Source organism: Danio rerio, chromosome 20 (assembly GCF_052040795.2).
Source record: "Danio rerio strain M-AB ecotype USA chromosome 20, GRCz13ab, whole genome shotgun sequence".
Lineage (NCBI taxonomy): Eukaryota > Metazoa > Chordata > Actinopteri > Cypriniformes > Danionidae > Danio > Danio rerio.
In genome coordinates, this window is record NC_141040.1 from 52431008 (window position 1) to 52457609 (window position 26602).

The 26602-nt window shown below is 36.2% G+C and overlaps 3 protein-coding genes across 29 annotated transcripts in view; 2 read left to right on the forward strand and 1 right to left on the reverse strand.

Annotated features, from left to right (window-relative positions):
• LOC100002633 overlaps window positions 1–8188 on the forward strand; it is a 37968-nt gene extending 29780 nt beyond the window's left edge. For both annotated transcript variants that reach the window (XM_087298951.1, XM_087298952.1), the window contains 2 exons: window positions 740–888; window positions 4305–8188. In XM_087298951.1, the coding sequence (XP_087155077.1) occupies window positions 740–888; window positions 4305–4349 (194 nt within the window). In that variant the 3' untranslated portion in view covers window positions 4350–8188. The remainder of the gene's footprint in view (window positions 1–739; window positions 889–4304) is intronic.
• A 1068-nt stretch (window positions 8189–9256) lies between these two features.
• On the reverse strand, window positions 9257–26198 carry LOC562098. 7 transcript variants are annotated; one of them, XM_087298910.1, is made up of 12 exons: window positions 26111–26198; window positions 24377–24456; window positions 23790–23832; window positions 21668–21789; window positions 17817–17898; window positions 17522–17699; window positions 15948–16021; window positions 15546–15622; window positions 13363–13463; window positions 12434–12522; window positions 11363–11491; window positions 9257–9716 (listed from the first exon to the last, which is right to left on the reverse strand). In XM_087298910.1, exons 2-12 carry the CDS (start codon window positions 24440–24442, stop codon window positions 9547–9549), a joined length of 1131 nt encoding a protein of 376 aa, XP_087155036.1. In that variant the 5' UTR covers window positions 24443–24456; window positions 26111–26198; the 3' UTR covers window positions 9257–9546. The 7 variants fall into 7 exon arrangements, 5 of the variants coding, with proteins under 5 accessions (XP_087155036.1, XP_087155037.1, XP_087155035.1 ...); XM_087298911.1 differs by lacking the exon at window positions 26111–26198 and adding an exon at window positions 25557–25694; XM_087298909.1 differs by lacking the exon at window positions 26111–26198 and adding an exon at window positions 24893–24964.
• mei1 (meiotic double-stranded break formation protein 1) overlaps window positions 25646–26602 on the forward strand; it is a 32025-nt gene continuing 31068 nt past the window's right edge. For 16 of the 20 annotated variants that reach the window (XR_015518894.1, XR_015518897.1, XR_015518895.1 and 13 more), the window contains exons 1-2: window positions 25785–26061; window positions 26160–26268. Coding sequence is in view for 6 of the 20 variants with exons in the window: in XM_087298708.1 (XP_087154834.1) it covers window positions 25945–26061; window positions 26160–26268 (226 nt within the window). In the remaining 14 variants the exon portion in view is untranslated. Of the gene's footprint in view, window positions 26062–26159; window positions 26269–26602 lie in introns of all 20 variants that reach the window. The other 4 variants (XM_087298714.1, XM_087298715.1, XM_087298707.1 and 1 more) reach the window with 3 other exon arrangements.

Here is a 26602-nt window from a genome sequence, read left to right on the forward strand (position 1 = left end):
GTTGCCTTTTTTTATTTTATTTAAAATGATGAATAAGATTTTTTTTAAACCGCTTATATAGTTATATATTAATAATAATATTTCTAATAATAAAAAAAATAAGGCTGTTCTTTTGAACTTTACATTGTGGACTATTTATTTTTGATGAATAGAAAGTAGTAATCGACATTGTTTCTTAATCATTAAATAGCTTTTTTTTTTTTAACCAAATTAAAAACAATTTTCCTGCATTTCTGACTAAATAAATGCGGGCTTGTGTGGAAGTGTGTAACTATATTCAGCTAATCTGTGATTTTGAAGCTGTCAGTGAGGACAAAAGGCCTGAGTTCCTGCTCAATCCTCTCATGTCTGCTTTTGGATGCAGCGTTTTGTGCGGGAAAAAAAGCCTGTTTGTTTCAATGCAAACAAGATTTATTACTGTGATATCAATAATCACACAGTCACTCATTTTGCTGAGGCCTTTGTGTCCAAACGCAGCTGCACACGCGCAAATATTTACAGCGCACATCTGCATTTTTTGTCGTGGGCAAAACAAATCCTCATAAATCTGGACGTGAATGGAGGTTTGACAGCAGATAGTGTGATAATGGCAAACAAGAGCATCATTCTCATCTGTGAGCTGACACAACCACAACAGAGGCATCTTTGTGTGTCTGTGTGCGTCACTGCACAGACACACACCATTTACATATTTTCCAGAAAAATCTGCTAGTGTTGTTCTCTCTTTGTTGATTTCTAGACAGTAACAAAGTGTCCACTGACCCGCTGCTGGCTGGACTGGTGTCAGCGTTCGTTGTGGTCGCTGCCATCGTGTCGGTGCTCGTATTCCTGAAATTCAGAAACACAAACAGCGGGCCGGAGTTTCGCAGACTTCAGGATCTTCCCATGGTAGGACTCTTCACTTGAAAACAAGCACATAAAGGCTGACACAGTCATAAAACACACTGACAGGAAAAGCATTTCTCAGGAAACATTATTAACTCTTAATCCACCCACGGAGTCATGGTGACCCCAGGGGATGGTTGCTTTTTTTTTTAAAATACACATTCCTTTCATCTCAGGGACATAAAACAGTTCCTAAAACACTGTTCTTAAAACAAACAAAAAAGTTTACTTGATTTGGTTGTTTAAAAGGTGTAATAAATAAATAAATAAATAAATAAATCACAGTTTAGGTTTATTCGAGTCAAACTGACCCCGTTTTGAAAATGAATATGAAGAGTAAAAAAAAAAAAACCCCAACTTTTTAAAAAATTAATTTGTATAAGACAAAATTTAAACGCATTATTATTCTAGAGTGGTTTTCATTTCTGCAAAGGCATAATGTTATTATTATTAGCAGTATTATTTATTATATGCATATTTATATTTGTTTTATTAAAAACAAGCTTAGATTTGTCCACCTGTCAGGTTTTAGACCATATGGGGCAGAGCATGTGTTTTAGGATATAACTCAAGTTTTTTTTAACACACTTCGTTGTTATTGTTCATTTATTCGTTTGCTGGAAATTAGAACTGAATTTAGAAATAGTTTTGAAACAAATCTTTGCGCCTATTAAACAAAATTAATTATGTATAGGCTAATGGATGTCTGTGAGTACAACTTGTTTCCCTATTCACGAGAGTGAAAGTGAAAGTAAAGAATGGTGAGGCTCATCTCTTATTCTCATGCTGCAGATGCTCTGTTTAACCGTTTTCTCTTTAGTGAAGCGTTCAGTTTTTCTACTTACAAAGTCCACCATGTAAATAGCAGATCCGCCATGGAGTGACGCTACTGGCTCTTAAAGGGAATGGGAGATGAGACTCTGATTGGTTCATTCTCAAAACACACCCATAACTCATTAAGAGAATAAGCTCAAGCCTGATAGACCTGTTAGCTGCAGCGCAAAGCGGATTTTTATGTCCTTAAAAGAGCAAAGGTAGATTCATTCTTGCCCTAAATGCTTTTGGCCCTGAGCTTTGCACTTTGCACATGGATCGTCACAATAGAGCCCTAGAATGGGTGCCAATCAATACAATCTCAGTTTTGCAACAGTCTAATTTGAGATAATTTTGTTGCTTCCAGGCTTTAATTTCCATCAAACAGACATTGTCAACGTTAAAGCAGATAAATTAGGAGAGGTTTTAATAAAAATCTGAGGTCGCCGGCGTATCAGTGATAACCAGTACCAAATTTGTGCAAGATTTGTCCAAGAAGGAGCATATGAATGCTAAATTAGAGTGGACCAAGTACTGACCCCTGGGGGACACCCTGGCACAGAGGGACCATCTGTGATCTATAACCACCCAAATAGACGAACTGTGAACGTTCTGAGAGATAGGAAGTGAACCAGTTTAGCACGATTCCAGAGTAGCCAATCCAAATTTGGTCAAAATTATTCGCCCCTTTAAGCTAAATTTGTTTGTCTACTAAACAAACCATCGTTACACAATAACTTGCCTAATTACCCTAACCTGCATAGTTAACCTAATTAACCTAGATAAGCCTTTAAACTTCACTTTAAACTGTATAGAAGTGTCCTAAAAAATATCTAGTTAAATATTATTTACTGTCATCGTGGCGAAGATAAAATAAATCAGTTATTACAGATGAGTTATTAAAACTATTATGAAAAAAAATAGTCAGGGGGGCTAATAATTCTGACTTTAACTGTATGTCAAACAAAATATTTACTTGAAGATGGTTAAGCAGTTGACCCTCAACCAGACGCTCAAGAACTTTAACCAGGAAAGGTAGGTTAGAAATTGGCCAATAATTCAACAACTCAGCAGTGTCACAGCCAGTCTTCTTAAGGATAGGTGTATCAAAACCACCATAAATTTGATTGTAGTATTAATTAGCATGTATTAAATTCTGATTATTAATGTTTTAATGGTATATTAAATATATAGTTTACTTAATACAAACATAAACTACACTAAACACATTTAAATAAACTTTATGTACCAGTAAAGTCAAATATATTTTAGTCAGCATAGTTTATGTTATATTGTTATATAGGATTTTAATTCAAAATGCTTTCAAAACATGATTCCTTGAAACAGAGCTCATATAGGATTATACTGAACTATACTGAACTATATATATATATATATATATATATATATATATATATATATATATATATATGAGCAATATCACAAGAATAGCAGTGTGATATGGCTGACGATATACATCCATATCGCACTGCTGTTCGTGTGATACTCATGGCCAACCAAAAAGCCAACCAAAGCTTGGGGTTATACAACATGGGCTAACACAAAATACATACATTCCTGATATGCGAGTCCTATCTCGCACTTAATAAACTACATTTACTATGGTATAAATACAGCACTACAACATACAAAAGAGATCGACTTATAAAGTCATGTACCAGTTTAATAATGATTTGATCAGCTGTAGTTTAAAATTATGCTGTTTTTTCCTCTCCTAAGGACTTATTATGCGGTCTCTGTCGCCATTGTGTGGCAAAACGTCAGACGTCTTTGCTCTGCTCAGTATGACAGGCTGATAGATGCTGACGTTTTAAATCTCCAAAATTATAAATGTTTAAAATAGGCACTATCCTTATGAATAAACTGCATAATTGCAATCTAAACAACTACATTTCTGATTAAAAAAAGCCTTAAAAGTACATCATGTTGTCCAACAGTAGCAATATTTGTCAAACTGTAGTGAGTTTATTGATTTGCTGTCACTCTATGTAGGCGGAGTAATACACAAGAGTGAGGAGGCTGTACGAGTTCTGATATTGTAGAATATTGCCAGCTATCAGCCAATCAGATTCAAGAACCAGACAAAACTGCATATATACACTATATAGTCAAGTCTAAAATGTTTACACGTTGAGGTATAAAATGGCCTTAAATCTATACATAATGAAAATGCATCAGCTAATGTGACCGCCTCCTCTGAATTCTCTGTATTCAATCACACAATAAAACACACAATAACACAATTAATATGATTAAGGCATAGTTCATCAAAACTTTGAGTTTGAGTTTATTTCTTCCTTTGAACACAAAGAAAGACATTTTGAAGATGCTATGAACTCTTCAAGATATGAAGAGTTCAGATGCAAAAACCTGAGTGCCGTCTGAAATTTCCAGCAAAAATGAAGTTTTTCCTCAGCTTCCTTTGTTTATGTTGAGAGATTTCACTTTAAAGACCAGGAAAATTACTTATTCTTTGCCATAAAAGTGATATTACTGAACATACACGTAAAGAAACTCTATTAAAAAGTGCTTGATGGTCTAAATGCTTTTATAAGCATAGCTTGCCTGTTCTCTGTGTGTTTCAGGATGATATGATGGAAGACGCTCCTCTCTCCATGTACAGCTACTGAAAAACACGGAGCGCTCGTCACAAACAGACACCGTTAGACAAACAGGACTAAAAGTCTTTGGCTTTTCTTGCACTTTATGTGAGGTTTTGGAAAGGGTCTGTAATGTCTTCAGTTTCTCCGATAGTCGTTTTGTCTGCATCCACTTCTTCAGCGTTTGTTTTTCTGTCTAATCCTACAACTAACCTTCTGCTTTGTTTGTTTTCTAATCAAGTCTTTTGTTAAAGAAATGCTCGTTTCTTAATGTTATACTGTACATCCTCCAAGTCAGCATTGGTCGGGATTACTGAAATGCGCTTATGATTTAATTAGCCGTTAGTAGTCATATAATATTGACGTTTACATGAGAGTAATGTGATAAAACAGCTACTAATGGCGAGTTCAGACTGTAGGATTTTCAAAGTAGTGGCATCACAGATGTTTTCCCACTGCATGACTATCTGGGGTAGTGTGCAGTCGCTGCTGTGTTTACACTGCAAGATGGATCGGCGACAGGGGGTTTCACACTGCATGACTTTACAATAGGAGAATCACCGACAACTTTGTCTCGGTCCACAAACTACGTCTCACAACCAAACAAACCCAAGAAGTGACAAGGAAATAACGCGAGGTCACTTAGTATATCTTTTGTTATTACCCTTTAATGAGAAAGAAGCCTTTAGTGGGGTAGAAAATGAATTATTTTGTTCACCGGGGTTTTGAGGGGAATTAGTGTTTTTTCTTAAACATTTTTCTCTTTCGAGCCGGTTGTGTGCTCAGAAGACACGTCAAACAGACACGGGGGCTCCTGCCAGATTTACACTAGTTTTTCCTTCATTTCTTGGGTCCAAATAGACCGAAAAGAAACACTTTTACCTCAGGATTTCTGCAGGTTTCACCAAGTTAAATTTAAGACATTTTTAAGAGCATTATTAATTATATTTTAGACTCCTACAGGGCTAAACACTAATACGTTTTTCTAATGGCTTTTTTATTTGACCTATCAAAAAATATTATAATTTAATACATTTAATCGGCTTGTTAAGTGTGAAAGCAAAGTGGTTTCCGGGTCCAAGCGCTCCATTCAACTGTATGGAGAGACTTATGAAATGGTAATTATAAACGTTTACGAAGCGATTTAATACTTTCGAAAATCACGATCGCAATATATATGTCCACAGGGCTCGAAATTAACCCATTTGATTGGTAGCACCGGTGCTTGTAACTTAAAAAATGTAGGCGCATCAGTCAAAATTTAGTCGCACCCACCATTTATAAGCACCGTTACTACAAGTTTTATACAAACATATTTATTGCATTTAAAATCAACACTAATCAAACTTACAAGCAAAAAAATATATATGCAAGCGTGAGGAAAATATGTCTCAACGAAATCCCGTTATCCAAAGAAAATAGATTTTTATAACAGAACTGAGTGAGCAAAAAATACACGGAGCGCTCACCGGCCCTGCACACACTTAAATGAATCTGTTAACGGTATAACTGTGCTGTTCTCACAAGTGCTGTCTGATATTGCACTGATGCTTTTGACATATACTGTGCCTTATTATATGCATACGTCATGTTAATAGCAATACTGGTCTTTTCATGAGTAGCGATATTAGTTTAATCAGTGTAAGCCCATTTACGATGGTGTACGTGGTGTTACATTTGACATATAGCTGCCCCTTGCATGGTGGACAGCATCTGGCGAATATATGAAGGATTAAACAGAAGCTCTCGTGCTAGATGTGGCTAACAGTTACCTGAAAATTCCATCCCACAGACTTTTCATAGCGGACTTGAAGCCAAGGGAAGTCTTTTATCCACTCTTGGAAAAGTGTAGACGGTGGTGGATTAACATTCAGCACATGATCACTAGTAAGATGTGTTATTATTTGTAACTTTAGATGCCATGGTTTCTAAAACAAAATCTGTCAGTGTTATCTTCATTCTCATCTTAAGCGCTTTAGTTTTTCGCGGTAGTAGCTCTCTCTGTCATCCCAAGCAAGAAGGCGCTGACTGAGTGATTGACAGCTGATATTAACCAATCATTCGCGTTCAGTGCTAGAGCAGTGGTGGGCCAATAAGAAGAGCGCGAAGGTGGGGCAAGCATTACGGACTTGGCTTTTACTGCAGCAAGTCGACATGACAACTGTTTTAAACCATTCCTAAGAGCTGCGTTTCACGTTTCAAGTGCAGACAAAGAGCTTAGAGATGCATTCTGCGTGAATGTCTCCCGGATCCGTGCATGTGGTGAACATTTTGCAGTAAAAATTGGTCGCACACAACAATTTTTAGCACTCGCACAAGTGCTCCCGAATATATTTCGAGGTCGCATAAATAAATTTTTGGGTGCATATGCGACCAAAATGGTTGCAATTTCGAGCCCTGTGGAATGTCAGTGATGGCCAGATTGAGTAGCTTTACATCAACAAGAAAATTAAGACCTGTTTAAAAAAAAAAAGATTTAAGACCTACAACACGTTTCAGCAAATTTAAGACTTTTTAAGGATTGTTTTCGAGATTTAAGACATTTTTAAACTTTAGGACCCAACAGACACCCTGGAACTTCTCCCCCAACCTCCTGCTGGCCTACAGATACCCACACTAGTGAATGCTGCTCTCTCATTGGCTGGAGGTAATCGCCAATGTTATTATCAGTCAGAACAGGGTATTTGCCGAGCTATACTGATACTGATAAACTTCCGGTGACCTGTTATTGTGAACTTTTTTCCATTTTATACGGTTCCTTTTACAGCATTGATGTTGTAATTTCGGTAAAATACATTCAGTTAAATAACTTTGGCAATTATTTAGTTGCTCAAGCGTAAAACGAGACAAAAAGCCGTTTACTTGCACGCACCTGTCAGAATCGGCAGGCTAGCGCAGAAGCTCCATTGAATATACTGGGGTAAAATAAATGCTCATATTAAAAAGACATGGCGGGGGAAAATGTAATTTAATGCAGTGCTTCTTGTACCCACTTTATTTCAGATATCACTCGGCTAGTGGAGATCGCTGATTTTTAAAGAAAACAGCCCTTAACAGCGCCAAATTTTGCATTGGCATACAGTTCGCCGGAAGCGCTTAATCTTTGATAGTTCACACTGTGTGATTGATACTCTCGTGAACAAGCACTGATTTGCCTCTTATTGCCGGCATTTGTCTAGTCAAAATCAAGAGCTTAAAAACATCCAGTCTGAGCTTGCCATATGTTATATTCAGATTTCAGTTACTTTAGCATGACACACACATGAATAGACTTCCAATAAGTGCATTACTGTAAACTGATTTCTGCATGTTTTTTTACAGTGTGATGGAGGACATTGCTGGAAATAAAGCAAAAGCATTTCTTTAATACTGTATGAACAACTGTTTTCCAGTGTTTAATGTGTCAAGTAAGTTTCCTAAAAAAAAAAAACAACTGTCAGTGATGCAAATGTTAATTTATCTTTAAGCAGAAAGCGTTAATATTTGATTCAATTGCAATGTTGTGAAATGCACAATAGTCTCTGGATTTAAGTCAAATGCTAGTTTTGCAAATACTAGTCCTTTGCATTTTGATATATACCATAAAAACAGAACCTAAACACTAATTCATGCACACTAAGTAAATAGGCATAATTTGAATGCTTTACTTGTGCCTGAAATGTTTTATAAACACGGAGAACAAAAGAAATTTAGCTTTAGTTTCTTTTTATTGGTTGACAAAAGTCAACAATACAGTACTTTCATTTTTGTGATTTGTCGGCTGATGGATGTGTGACGATGTTTACTTTGTGTAATAACTTGTGAGAGTGGATTTAAAGAGTTTATTACATGTTGATGTTTTTTTATCTAATAAAAGCCTTTAAAAAACACCAAGTCTTCCTGAAATGTGGCTCACAACACAATTCATTTTCCTTCGGCTTAGTCTCTTTATTCATCAGGGCTTGCCACAGCAGAATGAACCGCCAACTATTCCAGCATATGTATTACACTGCGGATGCCCTTCCAGCTGCAACCCATCACTAGGAAACACCAATACACTCTTGCATTCACACTCGTACATTATGGGCAATTTAGTTTATTCAATTCACCTATAGTGCATGTGTTTGGACTGTGGGGGAAACTGGAGAAAAAACTCCACATAAAGATGTCAACTGGCTCAGCCGGGACTCGAACCAGCGACCTTCTTGGTGTGAGGCAACACTGCTAACCACTGTGCCACTATTAAATCTTCTTAAGTTTCTTTTCTGCTTAGTCTCTTTGTTAATCTGGGGTCACCACAGCAGAACAAACCGCCAACGTTTCACACGGCGGATTATCTTTCAGCTGCAACCCATGACTGGAAAACATCCATACACACTCATTTACTACGGACAATTTAGCTTAACCAATTCACCTATAGCGCATGTGTTTTGACTTGTGGGGGAAACCGGAGCACCCAGAGGAAACCCACGCCAACACTGGGAGAACATGCAAACTCCACATAAAGATGTCAACTGGCTCAGCCGGGACTCGAACCAGCGACCTTCTTGGTGTGAGGCAACACTGCTAACCACTGTGCCACCATTAAATCTTCTTAAGTTTCTTTTCTGCTCAGTCTCTTTATTAATCTGGGGTCGCCACAGCAGAACAAACCGCCAACGTTTCACGCAGCGGATGCCCGCCCAGCTGCAACCCATGACTGGAAAACATCCGTACACACTCATTTACTACGGACAATTTAGCTTACCCAATTCCCCTATAGCGCATGTGTTTGGTTTTGTGGGGGAAACCGGAGCACCCAGAGGAAACCCACGCCAACATGGGGAGAACATGCAAACCCAGCCAAGGCTTGAACCAGCAAATCTTGTTGTGAGGCAATTGTGCTACCCACTATACCCAAATGATCATTTGATAAAACAATAATACTAATTGGTGTGTTTGACACATTAAAAATGGCATTTTTAAAATATTAATTTATTTTATCATGCCAACAACAACAGAATCTAGATATATCATCAAATATTCACATACCTGCTGTGTTAGCTAATAGCTCAATTTCAGAAATACTACACTCTGTCAGCTTAATGTCAAAATCTGTATCATAATCAGTGAGAATCCTGGATTTGACAACAATCCAGCCATCGTGACTGATGTAAACTGCTGTAACACTGTTTTCAGCCTACCTAACCAGAACACTTTCTCCACTTCCTGTAGTAGCAGCTGTTGGTTTATTGGTGATTCTTTGGGGTCAGAGGTCACTGAGACTGAGATCTGGAGCACTGTCTGAAACTCTGTCCAGCACTTCGGCATCATTATCCAGGTCACTATCAAGCTCATTTCCTGCATCGCTGAGGTCACTTCCTGACAGATCTGTGTTTAGATGAACGTGGCGGCGGCGCCTCCTCCTGGTTTGTGGCTCTGAAATAATCAATGAACAAAAATGTGAAATATTTGTTTGTGTGTAAACCAGGATCTTAAACGGTGAGATTTGCAGGTTAAATGAAAAACTAAACATGTACAATTATAAATAATAAAAAATAAACAAAGCTCTCCTCTTGTCAGGGTATTCATCGTTAAAGGGCCATGTCACCCACCACTCTCAGTTCAAGTCTACCTCAGAAAATTAAAAATTGCATCATAATGGGCGTGAAGCTCTACAAGCAGAAGCAGGAGTGGGGGTGGCCAGCAGGGGAGAAGGAGGGAAGCGTACAACTGTTGTCAGTCGGCTCCCATAATGAGACACACCGTGAGGAGTATTCGCGCTGAACGCAAACAACAGACTGGGTCATCGGACCAATCAGCGCAGACTAGCATCACGCTAAGGAAGGGTTTGGAAACAAATGAATCACTGAACAAATCATATGGGAGTCGTTAGGATAATTAGGTAAAAATCAATGCATATTATAAGCAATATAAGATTTTTTTGACCTTGCATGCATTTCAGCCTGTTGTTGGAGACCCCCAAAACCAAAATATGACCTTTTTATAATGCATAATACGGGTCTTTAAATGAAATGAAGCAAATTAACTGGATTAAATAAACAAGCTTATTGAAAAAAGCTGAACTTTAGCAAATCTTTCTCATTTTGTTTAGTTTAATTACCAAATTAGCATCTTAAATGAACTAAATCTTAAATGGATAACTATATAAACATAAATATGGACATCTTTAAAGGATAAAAGTAAAAATGTCAACCTGACTACAAATGCTTTAACAATAAAATGAAAGCATAAAATAAACAAAATCATCACGTTAAAACTTTAATAGTATAAAAGACACTAAAATAGAATTTCTGCTACTAACATTACTTTAATTATTTTCGTAAATTTAAAATGTGTTTTTTTTATAATTGTAAAATTAACATTGAGAAGTCGTATATAATTTTCATTACTCTCCATTTTTTATAGAAGTGTAAAGATAATAAAATACCACTGCCTCCCAAACATTCCCCCAGCTGCTAAGTTGTTTTTACTTAAAAATAATTATTTTAAAACTATTTTAAAATAAAACCTCAACTGAACTCAAAAAACTAAGAAAACTGATCATTCATATTATAAATGATTAATTATAATATTATAATTATAATAATAAAAAGTATTAAGTGTTATTAAATTGAGTGTTATTAAAACTAGCAAACGGAATATTTAAAATGTGATATTTAATTTGTTCACTTGTGTTTAATTAGGGAAATACATTTAGATATATTTTGGAATATATCTAAATATATTCGGAATGAACTGCCAACTTATCCAGCATATGTTTTTCCCAGCATATGCCCTTCCAGCTGCAACTCAGTACTGGGAAACACCCATACACACTCACATTCACACACATACACTACAGCCACTTTAGTTTATTCAATTCACCTATAGCGCATGTGTTTGGACCGTGGGGAAAACCGGAGCAGCTGGAGGAAACCCACGCCAATATGGGGAGAACATGCAAACTCCACACAGAAATGCCAACGGACTCGAACCAGCAACCTTCCTGCTGTGAGGCCTTTGAATTCTGTGCATAAATAGCAAAAAAGATCCACAGATTCTGTCTGTTCCTGCCTATTCACCTGTTTCCTCCAGCCAGGACGGATCGAGTTCATCAGAGCTGATCTCCGCCAGACTCGGTGTGGGACTGAGATCATCCTCTGAGCCGGAAGACACGTGTCTCTCAGGCCTCGTCTGCACCGCTGACACAGCTAACACACAGGTGAAAGACAAAATGAACACAACACAGGCAAAGAGGGCGAATGCACAGAAATCTAACAGGAGAAGCCAGTCAAATCACAAATATCAGCCAGATCAGGAATTGTGACCGTTTTTGGGTTTTATACTGTGATGCAGTTTCTAGAAAAACTGAATATCTAATGAGAAACAGTGGGCGTGGCTTGTTTTTTTTTACTGCGAGCTGATTGGATGTAGTAGAGCAGGCATTTCATTCAGAAAGTGTTTGGAAAAGTATTTGGGGAAAGTTATTAGACAGACTCCTCCTCACCATTTCTGTTTGCTGTCAAAACTGACAGCTGGAGGGGCGTGGTTAAGTATGTTAGCCACGCCCAATACCTCAGACAGACCTAATAGGGTATATGCCGAGCTAGCGTTCTTCCCATACTAATAAACTTCCGGTGACCTGTTATTGTGAACTTTTTTCCATTTTATACGTTTCCTTTTACAGCATCGATGTTGTTATGTCTTTAAAATACAATCAGTTAAATAAACTTTGGCATTCATTTAGTTGCTCAAGCGTAAAACGAGACAAAAAGCTGTTTACTCGCACACACCCGTCAGAATTGGCAGGCTAGCGCAGAAGCTCCATTGAATATACTGGGGTAAAATACATGCTCATATTATAAAGACATGGCGGATGAAAATGTAACTTAATGCAGCGCTTCTTGTACAACCTGAGAACCACGGATATGGGATATCACTCAGCCAGTGGAGATCGCTGATTTTTAAAGAAAACGGACCTTAAACGTGCCGGTTTTTGCATTGAATACAGTTCGCCGGAAGCGCTTAACCCAGGTTACTGGCAAATTAAAAGTCCTATTAGCATGCTTCGGCATATACCCTATTGAGAATTTAACTGAAAACATAATCAAATAATCATTTAAATAGCTTGTAGACATTGTTTTGTGTGTCACCTGGTTTGTGTTGTACGTGTGCAGGTGAAGGATGAGCATCCCTCAGCACGAGACCTCGCACCTCATCCTTCAGCTCAGAGACGCTGACTCTGAAACACACACACAACATAAACAGTCAGAATTTGTATTAACCAAAAGCAAAAATAAGCTCTCCCTGAAATACAAATCAAATGATGGCATCATCGAGAGGCAGAGAGGGCAAAAGTACACACATCCTTTACTCACGTAGAAACCCAGATACTGTTGTTTAAAACGACTCTGGTAAAAGATGAAGTACTCACTACGCTTTTGTACTCAAGTAAAAGTAAAGAAGTAAGGCCTGAAATAAGTACTTAAGCAAAAAGTATTCATTGCTACACCTGTTTTAGTTTCACAGTAACAACACCTCACATCATGTATACATCTATACAAAATACCTTACATTTTTCAGCAGCAAAATAGCCAAGCAACATCATTCCACAATATTGTCAAATCAAATCAAATCACTTTTATTGTCACATCATCAGCAACACGTGTGCTATGATGAGTGAAAAGCTTAGATGCTGGCTCCAGACAGTACAAAATACAGATAGTACAAATGAAGTGTCAAGCGACGCAACAAAGCTGATAATTCTTCAACTTTATGCAAATGAAGAGCGACTTTGAGCAACAGCCAATAGGAGCATCAGTACAGCTTGTGTGATTCTCAGCTCGCTTAGAGGCTGGTTGTACTCTTATTGCTGTGGATCTACACAGACCTGCGTCTGCAGCAGATCACCACCTAGAGCGAGAGGCAGCTACAAAGTCGCTGCTAGTTTGAATGAGGCATTAGAAACACCTTGCATAAGTGGAAATTCATCTTTTTGTAATTTGATGCAAAGATGATATAAATACAAAGTACACAAACTTTAAAGGATTTAAGATGCTGTCTTGTGAAAAGGGTCCCTTACCTGACGTCGCGCACTTCCTGTTGAGTGTGCTGGTATTGCGACACCATCCGAGCGAGATCAAAACTGTGTGTACGGTACGAGTCAGTAAAATTCTCTAACATCTGCAGAATACAAACATCAACTGAACAATAAAATAAACACACCAACAAATCATAAACACATGTTGAATGTCTTTTGCATGCATATCATGACAGAGTTACTTCACATACAAAAAAAATAGATATTTGAAACACAAATGTGAGAATGCCTGAGTTGATCGAAATCAGAAATTGGAGGAATATTTGGGAAAAATCATTCATATTTTTAAAATATTTTTATGAATGTTTTAAAATAATTAATTTCTGTTATGCAAATTAGAATTTTAAGCATCATGAAGACTGATTTATAATTTCGCCTGACACCACGTCGTGGACTTCCGCTGAGTGCACGCGCACCAACCAAACTGGACAAGGCTTTTATACTTGACATATTCTCCATTGAGATATTTTTTTCAAACGACAGAGGGCGGTCAAAAAAAAATCAACCGTAAAATCAGACAGATAAACATAGAAGTAGGAAGTTTCCAGAACTACACCACATTAATTTCATTCAAGATTTTTTAAACTAAATATTTTTATAAATTATTTTAATGATTAGAAAGACATTTATAGCATTTTAGGATTTTTTTTAATCAAACTTTGATGCATCACTTGCTTTTGCTAATATCTTGGACAATTCTACCCTGTTTAACAACATTTATTAAAATATTAATGACAAGAGAACATGGGCTGTAATATATATTTTTAAATATATATTTCTATTATGGCAAGAATAAAAGCAAAAAAAGTACAATTACAAAAAAAAAAATAATTTTTATTCAATTTTTAAGACTTTTAGAACTCCACAATTCACACATTACTGTCTGGCTAGTTTGTGTCCTCTACTTATATGCTAAAAAGACAATAATGGTCCAACATTCATTGTTACCAAGAAAGCCAAGAAAAAACAGGGCATCAGTTTACTGTAAACCAATAGGTTTAAATATTTTTTTCCAGTTATCAAATAAATCATTTGTTAATTCATTTTAGTTTTGTAGCTATTAAACTATTTGAAAATTCAAAATTGTATCATAAACATCAGTGTAAAACCTATGAATGATGGAAAACCATTCTGTAATTGTGTATTAATTAAAACCACCTGGGTTTCCACTTTTAAAATTTAAGAGGAAATATAAAACAATTTATATTCTGACAATCTTTACTTTTTCTTTCGATCGTTTTAAGGGGCACCTATGATGAAAATCAACATTTGTAAGCAATGGACAGAACTGTGTGAATATATAGTGTCCCCACAGTCATATTGAGGTGAAATAAACCCAATAAGTCTCTGTTTTTTAAATTTCCTGACTTTAAAATAGTATCCAAATCCCAGTGTTTTTGAGCCCCACCGCAACGTGATGTAAGAGTGCAGTTTCCCCGCTCACCAAATTATTTAACAGGCGCCATGTTTCTAGAATAACATGTATGCACACGTTCACAGAGCATTGTTTTTGCATTGCAAATAAACTAGCCTAAAGTATTTGTACTCTGTGATTTTTATAAGTTTAAACCCTTTTAAAAACAGCATGCTTGCAATAGAGTAAAATCACTATGTAATTCTATTGTACTATGTAACCGCTATAATCACCACGGTCACATGATGCCAGTAAAAACTAATATGTGTGCACTCTAAACGGCATTTATATGACTCATCGTTTCAGAAAGGCTTGAATAAACTCCACCACAAATACATGAAACAAACTTACTTGGTATTTCTTACTACTGAGCTGTATTTCAGCTTCATATGAGTCTATATCACTGACTGCTGTTTATCTGATGTAACGCTTGATGAGATGCAGACACGCAGGTGCAAACGGTGGGCGGGGAGAAGCAACTTATTTGCATTTAAAGCCACAGGCTACAAAAACAGCTACACTGTATCCAGACACCAAAACGGGCAGGTTTTGGAGGCTGTAATAAATGATCTGACTGGTATTTTAAGCTGAAACTTTATGGACACATTCTGCAGACACTAAAGGCTTGTCTTACATCTAGTTAAAGGGGTAAAATAGGTGCCCTTTAATGGGCTAATTCGAATTAAAACTATTACTGCTTTCCAAAAATCTACAGGCAGCCTACATAAATGTGTAAGTGTGTTTTATTGACCTTAGAGCTGCGTTCATACTGTCTCCTTGTTTCTCTGGCCTCCGACTGAAGCTGAAACGTATCTTCCTCCTGTCGCACTATAAAAATATAAAGCAGTTTGCTTATTTAAAACATTCACAAACATACATAAATGTACCCAAAATGCCCAGGGTCAGAGAGTCTATCAGTATTTTTAAGTGTTATGAACATGAAGCCAGCTCCAAAACAGTCAGTGTGTTGACTTGTGTGACAGAGGTTTATTTGAGTGCGTGTATTTTGACACAAAGTGTATTTGCTCTGGCCGAGAGCCCTGAGCGAAATAACGGAGCACTAAAAAGAGCTGATTTATGCATGAAACATTATATTGCATATATCTAATATGCGCAGGTGGAAAAGTCAGGAAGTGTCTAGTATTTGACCTACAGAGTTTATTTTTGATGATGTCCACCTCTCTCCTGAGCTGCTCCAGCTCTTCTCTGCGCAGTTTAGAGCTGAAACTGAACACAAACATTATCAGAAACACTCATTCAGTACGTTTACGTTTAATATGATTATTATTTTCAATACTTGGAGTAAGAGCTTAATGGCAATATACATTTACATATTAATTATTGTGTTTACATGAGGTAAAGTTTAATCGCAATATTGCCAAAACGCCCTTATCTGCTTCATTCTTGTCTGTCACTGTGCTGTTTATCTACGTTAAGGCTACACGAGTTAGAGCAATACAGAGAGATCTCCATGGCTCTGACATGCACGTGGGAATGGTGGGTGGGGAGAACCAGCTCAATTGCATTTAAAAGCAACAAAAACAGCAACAATGTCCTATAATAAATAATCTGATGGGTGTTTTGAGCTGAAAATTTACAGACACCAAAAGACTTCTCTTAAATCTTGAAAAAGGGGTAAAATAGGACTCCTTAGGATACTCCTTTTACAGTAGTCTCCGTTTTCAGTGGCTTACTAACACACTTAATATCAATGAAAAATTCATGTTTATTTTTGATACACATTACAGGTCTTGGTTGTGTGTGTGTTTCATTGAAATCTCTGTTTCCTTTTTCAGAATATTTTTATATCTGTGTAATGTTACATATTATTTTTCAGCATCAATACTTCAGTGTTCAGGATCACACAATCCTTCAGACAGGTTTTCAAACATTAATTAGTACTGCTAATGCTCACTATAGTTTTCCAGCTGAAACTTGCAGCTGAAAAATGATACTCTATCATAAATGATATTATGTTTTAATTCAAGCATGCCTTATATTCATCAAGTGACAGTAAAGACTTTAATAATGCTTCACAATTTCTGTTTTATTCAAACAATGTTCTTTTTTTAACCTTACTAATAATACAAAAAATACACTACATCGCTTCCACAAAAATATCAAGTACTACAGCTGTTTCAATATTGACAATAAGAATTAGTTGACCAGCAATCACATTAGGATTTCAAAAGGATCATGTGACTGAGTAAAAATGCTAAAACTTCAGCATCCATTCATTTTCCTTCAGCTTAGTCCCTTATTTATTATGGGTCGCCACAGTGGAATGAACCGCCAACTATTCCGGCAAATGTTTTACGCAGCTGATGCTCTTCCAGCTGCAACCTAGTACTAGAAAACACTCATTCACACACTCAATAATTCTCACTCATACACTAAGAACCAATTCCCCTATAGCGCATGTGTTTTGACTGTAGGGGAAACCGGAGCACCTGGAGAAAACCCACTAGAACACGGGTAGAACGTGCAAACTCCACACAGTAATGCCAACTGACCTAGCTGTGAGGCGACAGTGCTAACCACTGAGCCACCGTGCCACCCAAATTCAGCTTTATACAATATTACATTTTATACTATATTTTAGCAATGAAGTTTAAATTGATCATTGAAATTATTAAAATATCTGAATTATTCCAAATCTGTTGTCTAAAACTGTGTGAAATCATGTAACTGTGGACAGTAAGAGTGGTTTAGAGAATCATGACAGACCTTTCTTCTTGATTTCCTAGAGTCGTGGCTCTGTTGATCTGTCCTCTTAGACTGATCAGCTCTCGATCCATTTCTCTCTTCCAGTGCTCGATCCGGCGGTCCGTTCCAGGACTCAATGATGTTCGATCCGCATCCCGCTCCTTCTGTTCCAGCTTATCCTGAAGTCTCTTCTGCTCCTCTGGATGACAGTTTCTGGAGTTAATATCACTTCAAAATAACTAGACATTAATCTCTGCGTTTTCTATGGTTATGTGAGTATTCACTGCATTGTATCGGAGTAGACTGAAATCATCACCTTGTAATGTTTCTATTTGTCTTTGCTGTGCATTTCGCTCTCTTTCCAGAAACCGCAGGTTTTGTGTTAAAGTTTCAATAGCCTGCAGCAAAATAACATTTCAGTGTTCATCATTCATTGACATGTACAGTCTATTGCAGGATTATTCATTTAGACATTAATATTCAAAACAAACTTATAAACACATTTGTTTAAAAACAACAGCACTTAATACAGATAAAAAACAAAATAACCTTTCAGTATTCATCATTCATTGACAAGTACAATCTATTGCAGGATTCAATTCATTAAATTAGATGTTAATAATCGAAACTAAAGCTGCGGTCACACTGGGCTTTTCCTCCACAGACTTCCAGACCAGAAACGCAGGGTCATGCGAAAACGCATCACTTGACTGCGTGATACCAACCGAGGATCAAAACATGACCTCTCTGGACAGAAATTTTAAACATGGAGCAATCACTCGCTTTTTTTAATGCCTAATAATCTTGTTTATTCTCGCCCCTTTTCGCACACACAAACTCTAGTGTGACCGTAGCTTTACTTAGAAAAACATTTATTCATAAGTGACAGCACTAAATACAGATAAACAGGGCCCAATGTAATTTCAACACACACTAAAAATGTCTTATGCTTTTTACATTTTCATTTTTTTTTTAGTGAATACTCTGTAAAAACAATCATTAAGGAACTATGTGCATAATTATAAAAAACGAAGCACGGTTGTCAAAATTAGGGCTGTATCGAATTCGTGATTTGGACATGCGCGATTTCTAAATCGCCTTACTGCTCGATTTTCCCACAGTATGCTATTTAAACCAATCATAACACAGAGTGCCTAAACCAGGGTTCATACACATTTTTACTCTTAAAATTCTAAGATTTTTCCAGAACTTTCAAGTACATTTTCATGACGTAATGTTTCATGTAATGTCTACATATACATGGTAAATAATAAGAAAAACAAAGACGTTCAAATTTATTACAGCATATCATAGAACATGCAACAATCTATTTTTTTTATTTGTTTTTATATCTATGTAAAATTGATTTTGATAATGCTTACACAGCACTAACAATGTGAGAGCAAATTTTTGGCCAAAGACAGCAAAGAAGACAACTAACCTATATTCAAGTTAGGGCTGCACAATATATAGTTTCAGCATCCACATGGCAATGTGTGCATCTGCAATAGTCACATCGCAGAATATGCATTGTTGAGATTATAGTTTAATCTAGAGTTTAATCATAATGGAGTAAAAGTTAATCATCTGCATGCATTTTTAAAGAGTTAGTTCACCCAAAAATTACTTAACATTTTCAGTACACCCTTCACTTGTTTCAAACTTTTATGAATTTTCTATTTTAAATAAACACATAAAGAGTATAATTTTAAAACTCCTATACTATTGAAACAAGTGACGTGTGATTAAACAATGAGTACATTTTAATCTTTGAGTAACTCTCCCTTTAAGGCCTGTGACTGTGTGAACACTTCAATACTTCAAATTTTAAAACATCCGGCCACAAGAAATATTTTGTAACTTTAATAAAGAATAAATAAGATACAATGAAGACTATGCAGTGTTGATTATTCCATATCTGTACCTGAATAGTGAATATCTGAAAACTTTAATTCACTTTTATCTTTGCTATATTTTATTTATCTATGCTTGTAATTTATTTGTTATATATTATTTGAGATTCACTCCTCTACAAAATCCCCTTGATCAATCCAAATAAACCTGTTAAATCATCTGGTGAAATTGTATGCACATCGCAATATATATAACAGAAATACAAATTATCCCAATGTCAGATTTTTCCGATATCGGGCAGCCCTAATTCAAGTTTACAGATATTTGTTAAACTAACTTCCATGACTTTTTTAAAATGTTGGGGGTTTTTCTGTTTTTCCAGGCCTGGAAAATGCCATGTCAAAATTCCATGACTCATCCAGGTTTTCTATGACCTTATGAACCCTGCTAAACAGAGCGTGGGAACAGGAGACTGAGCTTAATGACAAATAGCCAGCATGATGAGTTCAGCACAGGAGAACTTGGTGCCAAAAAAAAGTCAACATCTGTGGTGATTACTTTGCAAAAAGGAAAGCTAATGTATCGCAGAACCAGGTAATTTGTAAGTCAGCCATATATTACATCTAAAAGCATGTGGAAAGCACGAGGCGTGTAGCTTCTTTCAGCATTTTCAACACGTTTTGCGCTAGAGCTCCTTTGTCGTTGTTCGTTGACCATCAATCGTTTTTTCAAAGGATGACCAACTAACGAAACATTGCTGCAGCTCCGATACAAGTTTTATACATGGAGAAAATTAAAAAGGCACTGGGTGTTTGGGTGTCCTGTGTTTGTCTGAGCTAATTAGTCTCGCGAAATGAGTATATTAAAAGTATAAAGCTGATCGATCAGTTCCTGTTACATATGCGGCATTCTGAACATTTAAATTTAAAGTTTGTCTGAAAAGAAATGTTTTTAACTAGGAGCGCCTGGAATATGCGCACTTGTTGCTTTCAATATTTGTTGAAAGCTGCACGCCTCCTTTAGAAATAACAGACTTGTGCACGTAAAAGACACGATATGTGAACGACCTATTTCACAGCAGCATCACAAAGAGGTCTATGATCTATGGATGGCAAAAAATAAATAAATCTGTGAACAAGTAGAAAATTACATGTCACTACTTCTGATATCTTGTCAAGAACATCAGAGCCTTACTTGAGTTTGACAGCACACACACACACACTAATCTATTTATTTGTTGGCCATAGGTCTGTTCTAGAGACAATTTGTTACACCTTTACTAGATTTATAGTTTTTGCCTTATGAGATATGTTACAGGTCATTGATAAAGGCTAATTACTTTCCTTTGTAAATATGTTTTAGATTCACACTGTAAAACAAAAGTGTGTGTCAAAACCGTGATTAAAATAAAAATAGCAAAATTGTTCTAGAAAATCGTGATAGGTTTCTTTTGCCCATATTGCACAGCCCTAGAAAGTACCAAGTTCACTACCGATTTAAAAATGTTCATTTCCCACTAACATTTGAGCGTGTTTTTAAACACAGCTGATTGGCCACTGTGTTCATATACTCAACAGAAATAACTGTGATTGGCCGTGAAGGTCTTCAAAAATAAAGTTAAGACAACTTGAGTCACTTTTTTTTAAAGTTATGTCAACTTGTCGCTTTTAAAGAAAGGGGTTTATGTCTCTAAAGTTACATCATTGATATAAAACCTTAATTTAATTTTAAAAGAATGACTCAGATTATTAGATGATGCCTTAAAAAAATCTGCATCATATCACCATAAGCTGCCCTGATTTAAAAAAAAAAAAACAACAACACATCAGTCGAGCTCTAATTTTTCTTCTAGCAAAAACAGGCCATTTACCATAAACTGTATTTACAGTATAATAAATTATTTGAGAGATATTTTAAACTGAAACTTCAACAAACACATTTTGGTGACAACTGAGACATGTCGTCACCTTGGAATTATAAGGTTCTATCTGCATTCGAATGATTTTGAGATACTGAGCTTTAAAGTTAACAGTATGTGTCATATTTGTTTTTTAAATAAAAAATCTTTAACACCCCATAATGTAAATAAGTTGTCGTTTAATAAGAATATGTCAATAACTCAATTTTGACAAAAATGTCAGATAGAACCTTGTAATTCTAAGGTGATGATATATTAAACATTTTAAGTAAGCATAACAACTGACACAATTTTAAAATTAAATAATTGTCTTTGCACTTCAGTCCTCTGCTCAAAAGTGTTTAAATCACTATTAAATAATATATAGATGTGATGAGATAAGCTGTTAGTCTTACCTGACTCTGTTGCTGCAACTGTGTCTGGATGGCGGTCAGATCTGTCCACTGAACAGCAGGAGTGAGAGAGGAAGAGGGCTTCAAATCAACACCAACTGTGAAGTCTCTGACTGGAAATACATCTGCACAGACAGAAACTTGTATTTTTTTAATTATGCAAAGAGATTTACACATTACATGAAATCACACACAACTGGAAAAGACACACACATAACTCAGACTCAACTTTATTATACCGTTTAGGGAAACTGAAATTGCAGCAAGGTGCCGTAACACAGGCGAAGTTCCATTTACACATTAACAAAATATTACCCCACAACATACAATACATCATTTTGTAGGTGCATCTCCCTCTCCGCTGGACTCATTTAATGACCCCCATTATAAAAGAATTTCTAGTTCTATTTGTCCTGTAAACAGGAAGTCTAAAACGATGTCCTGATTGCAGCAGCTGAAACACAGAGTACAACGGGTGATCCTGGGTGCATAGGATACCCTGAAATTCCTTTAAAACACCAGGATGGTAAATTACTACTGGACCAGTTTGGTTAACAGAAAAAGAAACATTAAAGATACAGTCAAAAAATAAATCAAATTTAATAAATCAATAATTAATTTTTCAATTTAAACTTTATTATAGACACACACTGTAATGGTTAGACAGAAGACAAAACCTTAAAAAAACACAAACAATAATAATAAAAACAATAATAAAACTATTAACTTTAAAATATGTTTCCTTTTTTATTATTTTTGTTGGCATAGTATGTAATATTTTTGTATATTTGTATTGACCTATGGTCCTTGCACCTTTTGATCAATAAAAAAATAAATACTAATTAAGACATGATAGTTAATTTTAAAAAAATCTAATAAGAATTTAATAAAAAAATTGCACTAAAACAAAATCATTAATTATTTTCAAATAACTAAATAATACATTTCCCAGCCACTTTATTAGGTACACCTTACTAGTAACGGGTTGGACCTGCTTTTGCCTTCAGAACTGCCTTAATCCTTATTATAGATTCAACAAGATACTGGAAATATTGCTCAGAGATTTTGCTCCATATTGACATGATAGCATCACGCAGTTGCTGCAGATTTGTCAGCTGCATATCCATGATGTGAATCTCCTGTTCCACCACATCCCAAAGATGCTCTTTTGGATAAAGAACTGATGACCGTGGAGGCCATTTTAGTACAGTGAACTCATTGTCATGTTCAAGAAACCAGTCTGAGATGATTCACTCTTTATGACATGGTGTGTTATCTTGCTGGAAGTAGCCATCAGAAGATGAGTACACTGTGGTCATAAATTGATGGACATGGTCAGTAACAATACTCAGGTAGGCTGTGGCGTTGACACAATGCTCAATTGGTACTAATGGGCAAAAAGTGTGCCAAGAAAATATCCCCCACACCATTACACCACCACCAACATCCTAAACTATTGATACAAGGCAGGATGGATCCATGTTTCATGTTGACGCCAAATTCTGACCCGACTATCTGAATGTTGCAGCAGAAATCGAGACTCTTCAGACCAGGCAACGTTTCTCCAATCTTCTATTGTCAAATTTTGGTGAGCCTGTGTAAATTATGGCCTCAGTTTCCTGTTCTTAGCTGACAGGAGTGGCACCCGGTGTGGTCTTCTGCTGCTGTGGCCCATCCGCCTCAAGATTGGACATGTTGTGTGTTCAGAGATGCTCTTCTGCAGACCTTGGTTGTAACGAGTGCTTATTTGAGTTACTGTTGCCTTTTGATCAGCTGAAACCAGTCTGGCCATTCTCCTCTGGCATCAACAAGGCATTTGCGCCCAAAGAACTGCCGCTCACTGGATATTTTCTCTTTTTCGGACCAATCTCTGCAGTCTGACTTAAATGAATATTTAGAATACAATATATATATATATATATATATAAATTAAACAAAAAATTATCAAAGTACAGTATTTGATTCAGTCAACTGACTTCTTAGTAATTTACTAAGATACCTAATTTAATTTAAAGTAGACTAATTTGTTTTTAAACACTTTACTGGATCTTTAAAACAATTATACATGTAATTCTCCATGTCAGAAATGATGATGTATAGTCTAATCATTTAAAATATAATTTACCTTCTGTTCCTCTGGGAGATCGTCCACGTGTAGTCAGACGTTCCTTGTAACACACAATATCAATAAATTAGAAACTGTATTTTACAGCTAAAAGTCATACAACCCCAGCTTCAGAATAAACATCAGTAAATGACATCTGGGTTAACTGTAGCTTTAAATGTAAAGTTCACCCAAAAGTAAAAAGCCCTCACCATTTACTCACACTCAAGCGTTTCTAAACGTTTATGAATTTCTTTCTTCGACTGAACACAAAAGATGATATTTTAAAGAATGTTGACAAAGCAGCCAGTGACATCAATAGTAGGAACAAAATACTATGGAAGTCAATGACAAATGTTTCCCCCTAACATTCTTCAAAATATCTTCTTTTGTGTTCAACAGAAGAAACTTAAACAGGTTTGGAACAATTGGAGGATGAGTAAATGGCAGAATTCAGATTTTTGGGTAAACTGTCCTTATTTAGCAGATTAACAGGGCGCACTCTAGCGGTCACCATCTGCAATACTCAACAACAGACACACATAGACATAAAATAATATGGAATAATGAATAAAACAATTATTTAGTGTTAAAATATGGTGTTTTACCCTCATTTTTGCGACACTTCCATCAGCCTCGGAAAGAATGGAGCTCAACTGATGGTCCCAGTTCATTATTATCGCTCAAACTAAACGACATGTAAACAGAAGTGAGGTAAAAAGTAGATTTAAATTCGCAAATTCAGACTTTCACACTAAATAATATAGTTAAGCTGAATGTAAAAAGGCTAATGGGTTAATTATCATGGCGTATTCTCAATGTAGTTATGTTTGTAACTGTAACTGTGCGCTCAGCCTAAAAAATACTTAACGTTACCTCTAACTAACACTAACGTATGCAATGTTTTGACTGAAAATGATAAAGCTGGCAGAAATAAAGACAGGCGATGTTACAAGAACGGGTAACGTTAACGTGAAACGGATCGCGTCAGTTTCTCAGCTTTAGTAAACAAATAACTGTAACGGCTCTTGAAAACGCGCGCGACCCAGCGAATCGAGCGGTTACTTTTCACTCTCTTCACCAACGCTTATCCTAATAAAATTCTTTAATTAATGTGATATTACATGTCTAAACGCCTCTTTTCAGCACGTCGGTGATTATTTCGGTTTAAATCCAAGAGCCACTATTTTTAATACACGTCACTTCCGTCTAACCACGTGGATTGTGGGGAATGTAGTTTTTGAGTGGCTGCACACTTTTGGTCACTGTGTTGTGAACATAAATATAGCTATACGAGCAAAATTAGTAGACCCTCCATAATTGTGAGTTTCTCTACGCATTTATAGATATATGATAGTTTTTAACTAAAACAGGATTGCATTGTATTACATATTAAAATTTAAAACAAAATCAATTTTCTGATTTTTAAGATTTGTTTAGATTTATTTTAATATAAATTTAAGGAAATCAGATTTGGAGGAATAATGTGGTGTAGTTGTAGTGTAGATTTGGCTGACAACCCAGACCACGATAGTGTATTGTCTACTCTGTGAGAAAAAAATATATATCTTTACATAAATAATTAAATATACAATAATTACTCTCTAGCTGAGTGTAACAATTTTTAATTCCCAGCACAACATATTTGTAATGTTTGTGGGTGTGCTGAGTTAAATTCTCTTTTGGCCAGAAAAGATTAAAAAGATTAGAAAAGTTAGACGGTCCATGTATGTTTTGTTCATTTGTTTTCCATTTTTAAATGGAATAAAGATTTGGAAGAAATCTTACCAGAAAAGGCATTGTGCAGACTAAAAACAGACAAAAAAAGTACAAGAAAATTAGCCTACTTAAGAAAGTGAGATGTAGAACATGTTGCTAGCTTGGGCCGTAGATCTGCCTGGATCCAAGTCTGCAGCGGAGTAGGCCACATCTAATGTATATATCTATGATCAAAGCCAAAGCAAATGCGTTATTTTTCTGAGATTTGATTGGTTAACGGGTGTCATCGTGACCTCTGATTGGTCAGACTCAAAATAACCGCCAACTGACTCCGCGAGGGTGTAACGTCTCGCGCGTATTCATTGACACTATTTGTACTTTTGATTAACCAGTTTACTGTCGTCAAGCTAAGATTCATTAAAATAAATTTGTATTTTGGCCTCGTAAAACGTCAAAAATGTCAAGTTTAGACGTAATCTGTGAGAAGATTCATCAGGGTCACGGCCCGCGCTGGGAACGGGCCGGCATTTGCGTTGCGTGTGTGGTGGAGATGATGGACCGGGCAGATGTGTCGGTAAGTTCATCGTTACTTGAATAAAATTCCAAATAATAAGTTTGCTGACCGCTTTGTGGCACTGTGACACTGGTCACGAATAATGCTCGTTTCCTCAGGCGGTGCGGAAGCGCGCGGCGCTCGTCTCCGCAATGCGCGTGGACGCGGTACGGGAGCTGCTTTATGGCGAGGAGGACCGGAGAAAACGCTTCATCTCATCATTACTGAGTTAAACACCCACTCACACTTAATGATTGTTTTTAATTGCAACTCTAACATGTCATTTTAAAACTTCGTACATTGTATTTGTTCGTTTCTCAGTGTATATCGATGTAAAAAATTATCGTTATTAAACTTAATGAGTGGCATACAGTCAAAGAGAAAGTTAAAGTTAAAGCATTTCACGAAACAACAACAAACATGATACTGTTCAGCATTTTAAAGTCTCCTTTTTATTAATAAAACAAAATTGTGTTTAAAAATGTTGTTTTATTTTTCTGTTTGCATTTATAAATACAAAACTCCCAATAAGAGTTCATGGTTAAGTTTGCTTGGCCATATT

Excerpts from the sequence above, each read along its gene's own strand:
- LOC562098 (XM_087298910.1), bottom strand. The coding sequence starts at position 24,442 with ATGAACTGGGACCATCAGTTGAGCTCCATTCTTTCCGAGGCTGATGGA. Across the intron at positions 13,464-15,545 it reads AGTATGAACGCAGCTCTAAG|ATGTTAGAGAATTTTACTGA; the intron begins GTCAATAAAACA and ends TGTATTCTGCAG. Across the intron at positions 12,523-13,362 it reads CAGGAAGTGCGCGACGTCAG|AGTCAGCGTCTCTGAGCTGA; the intron begins GTAAGGGACCCT and ends TGTGTGTTTCAG.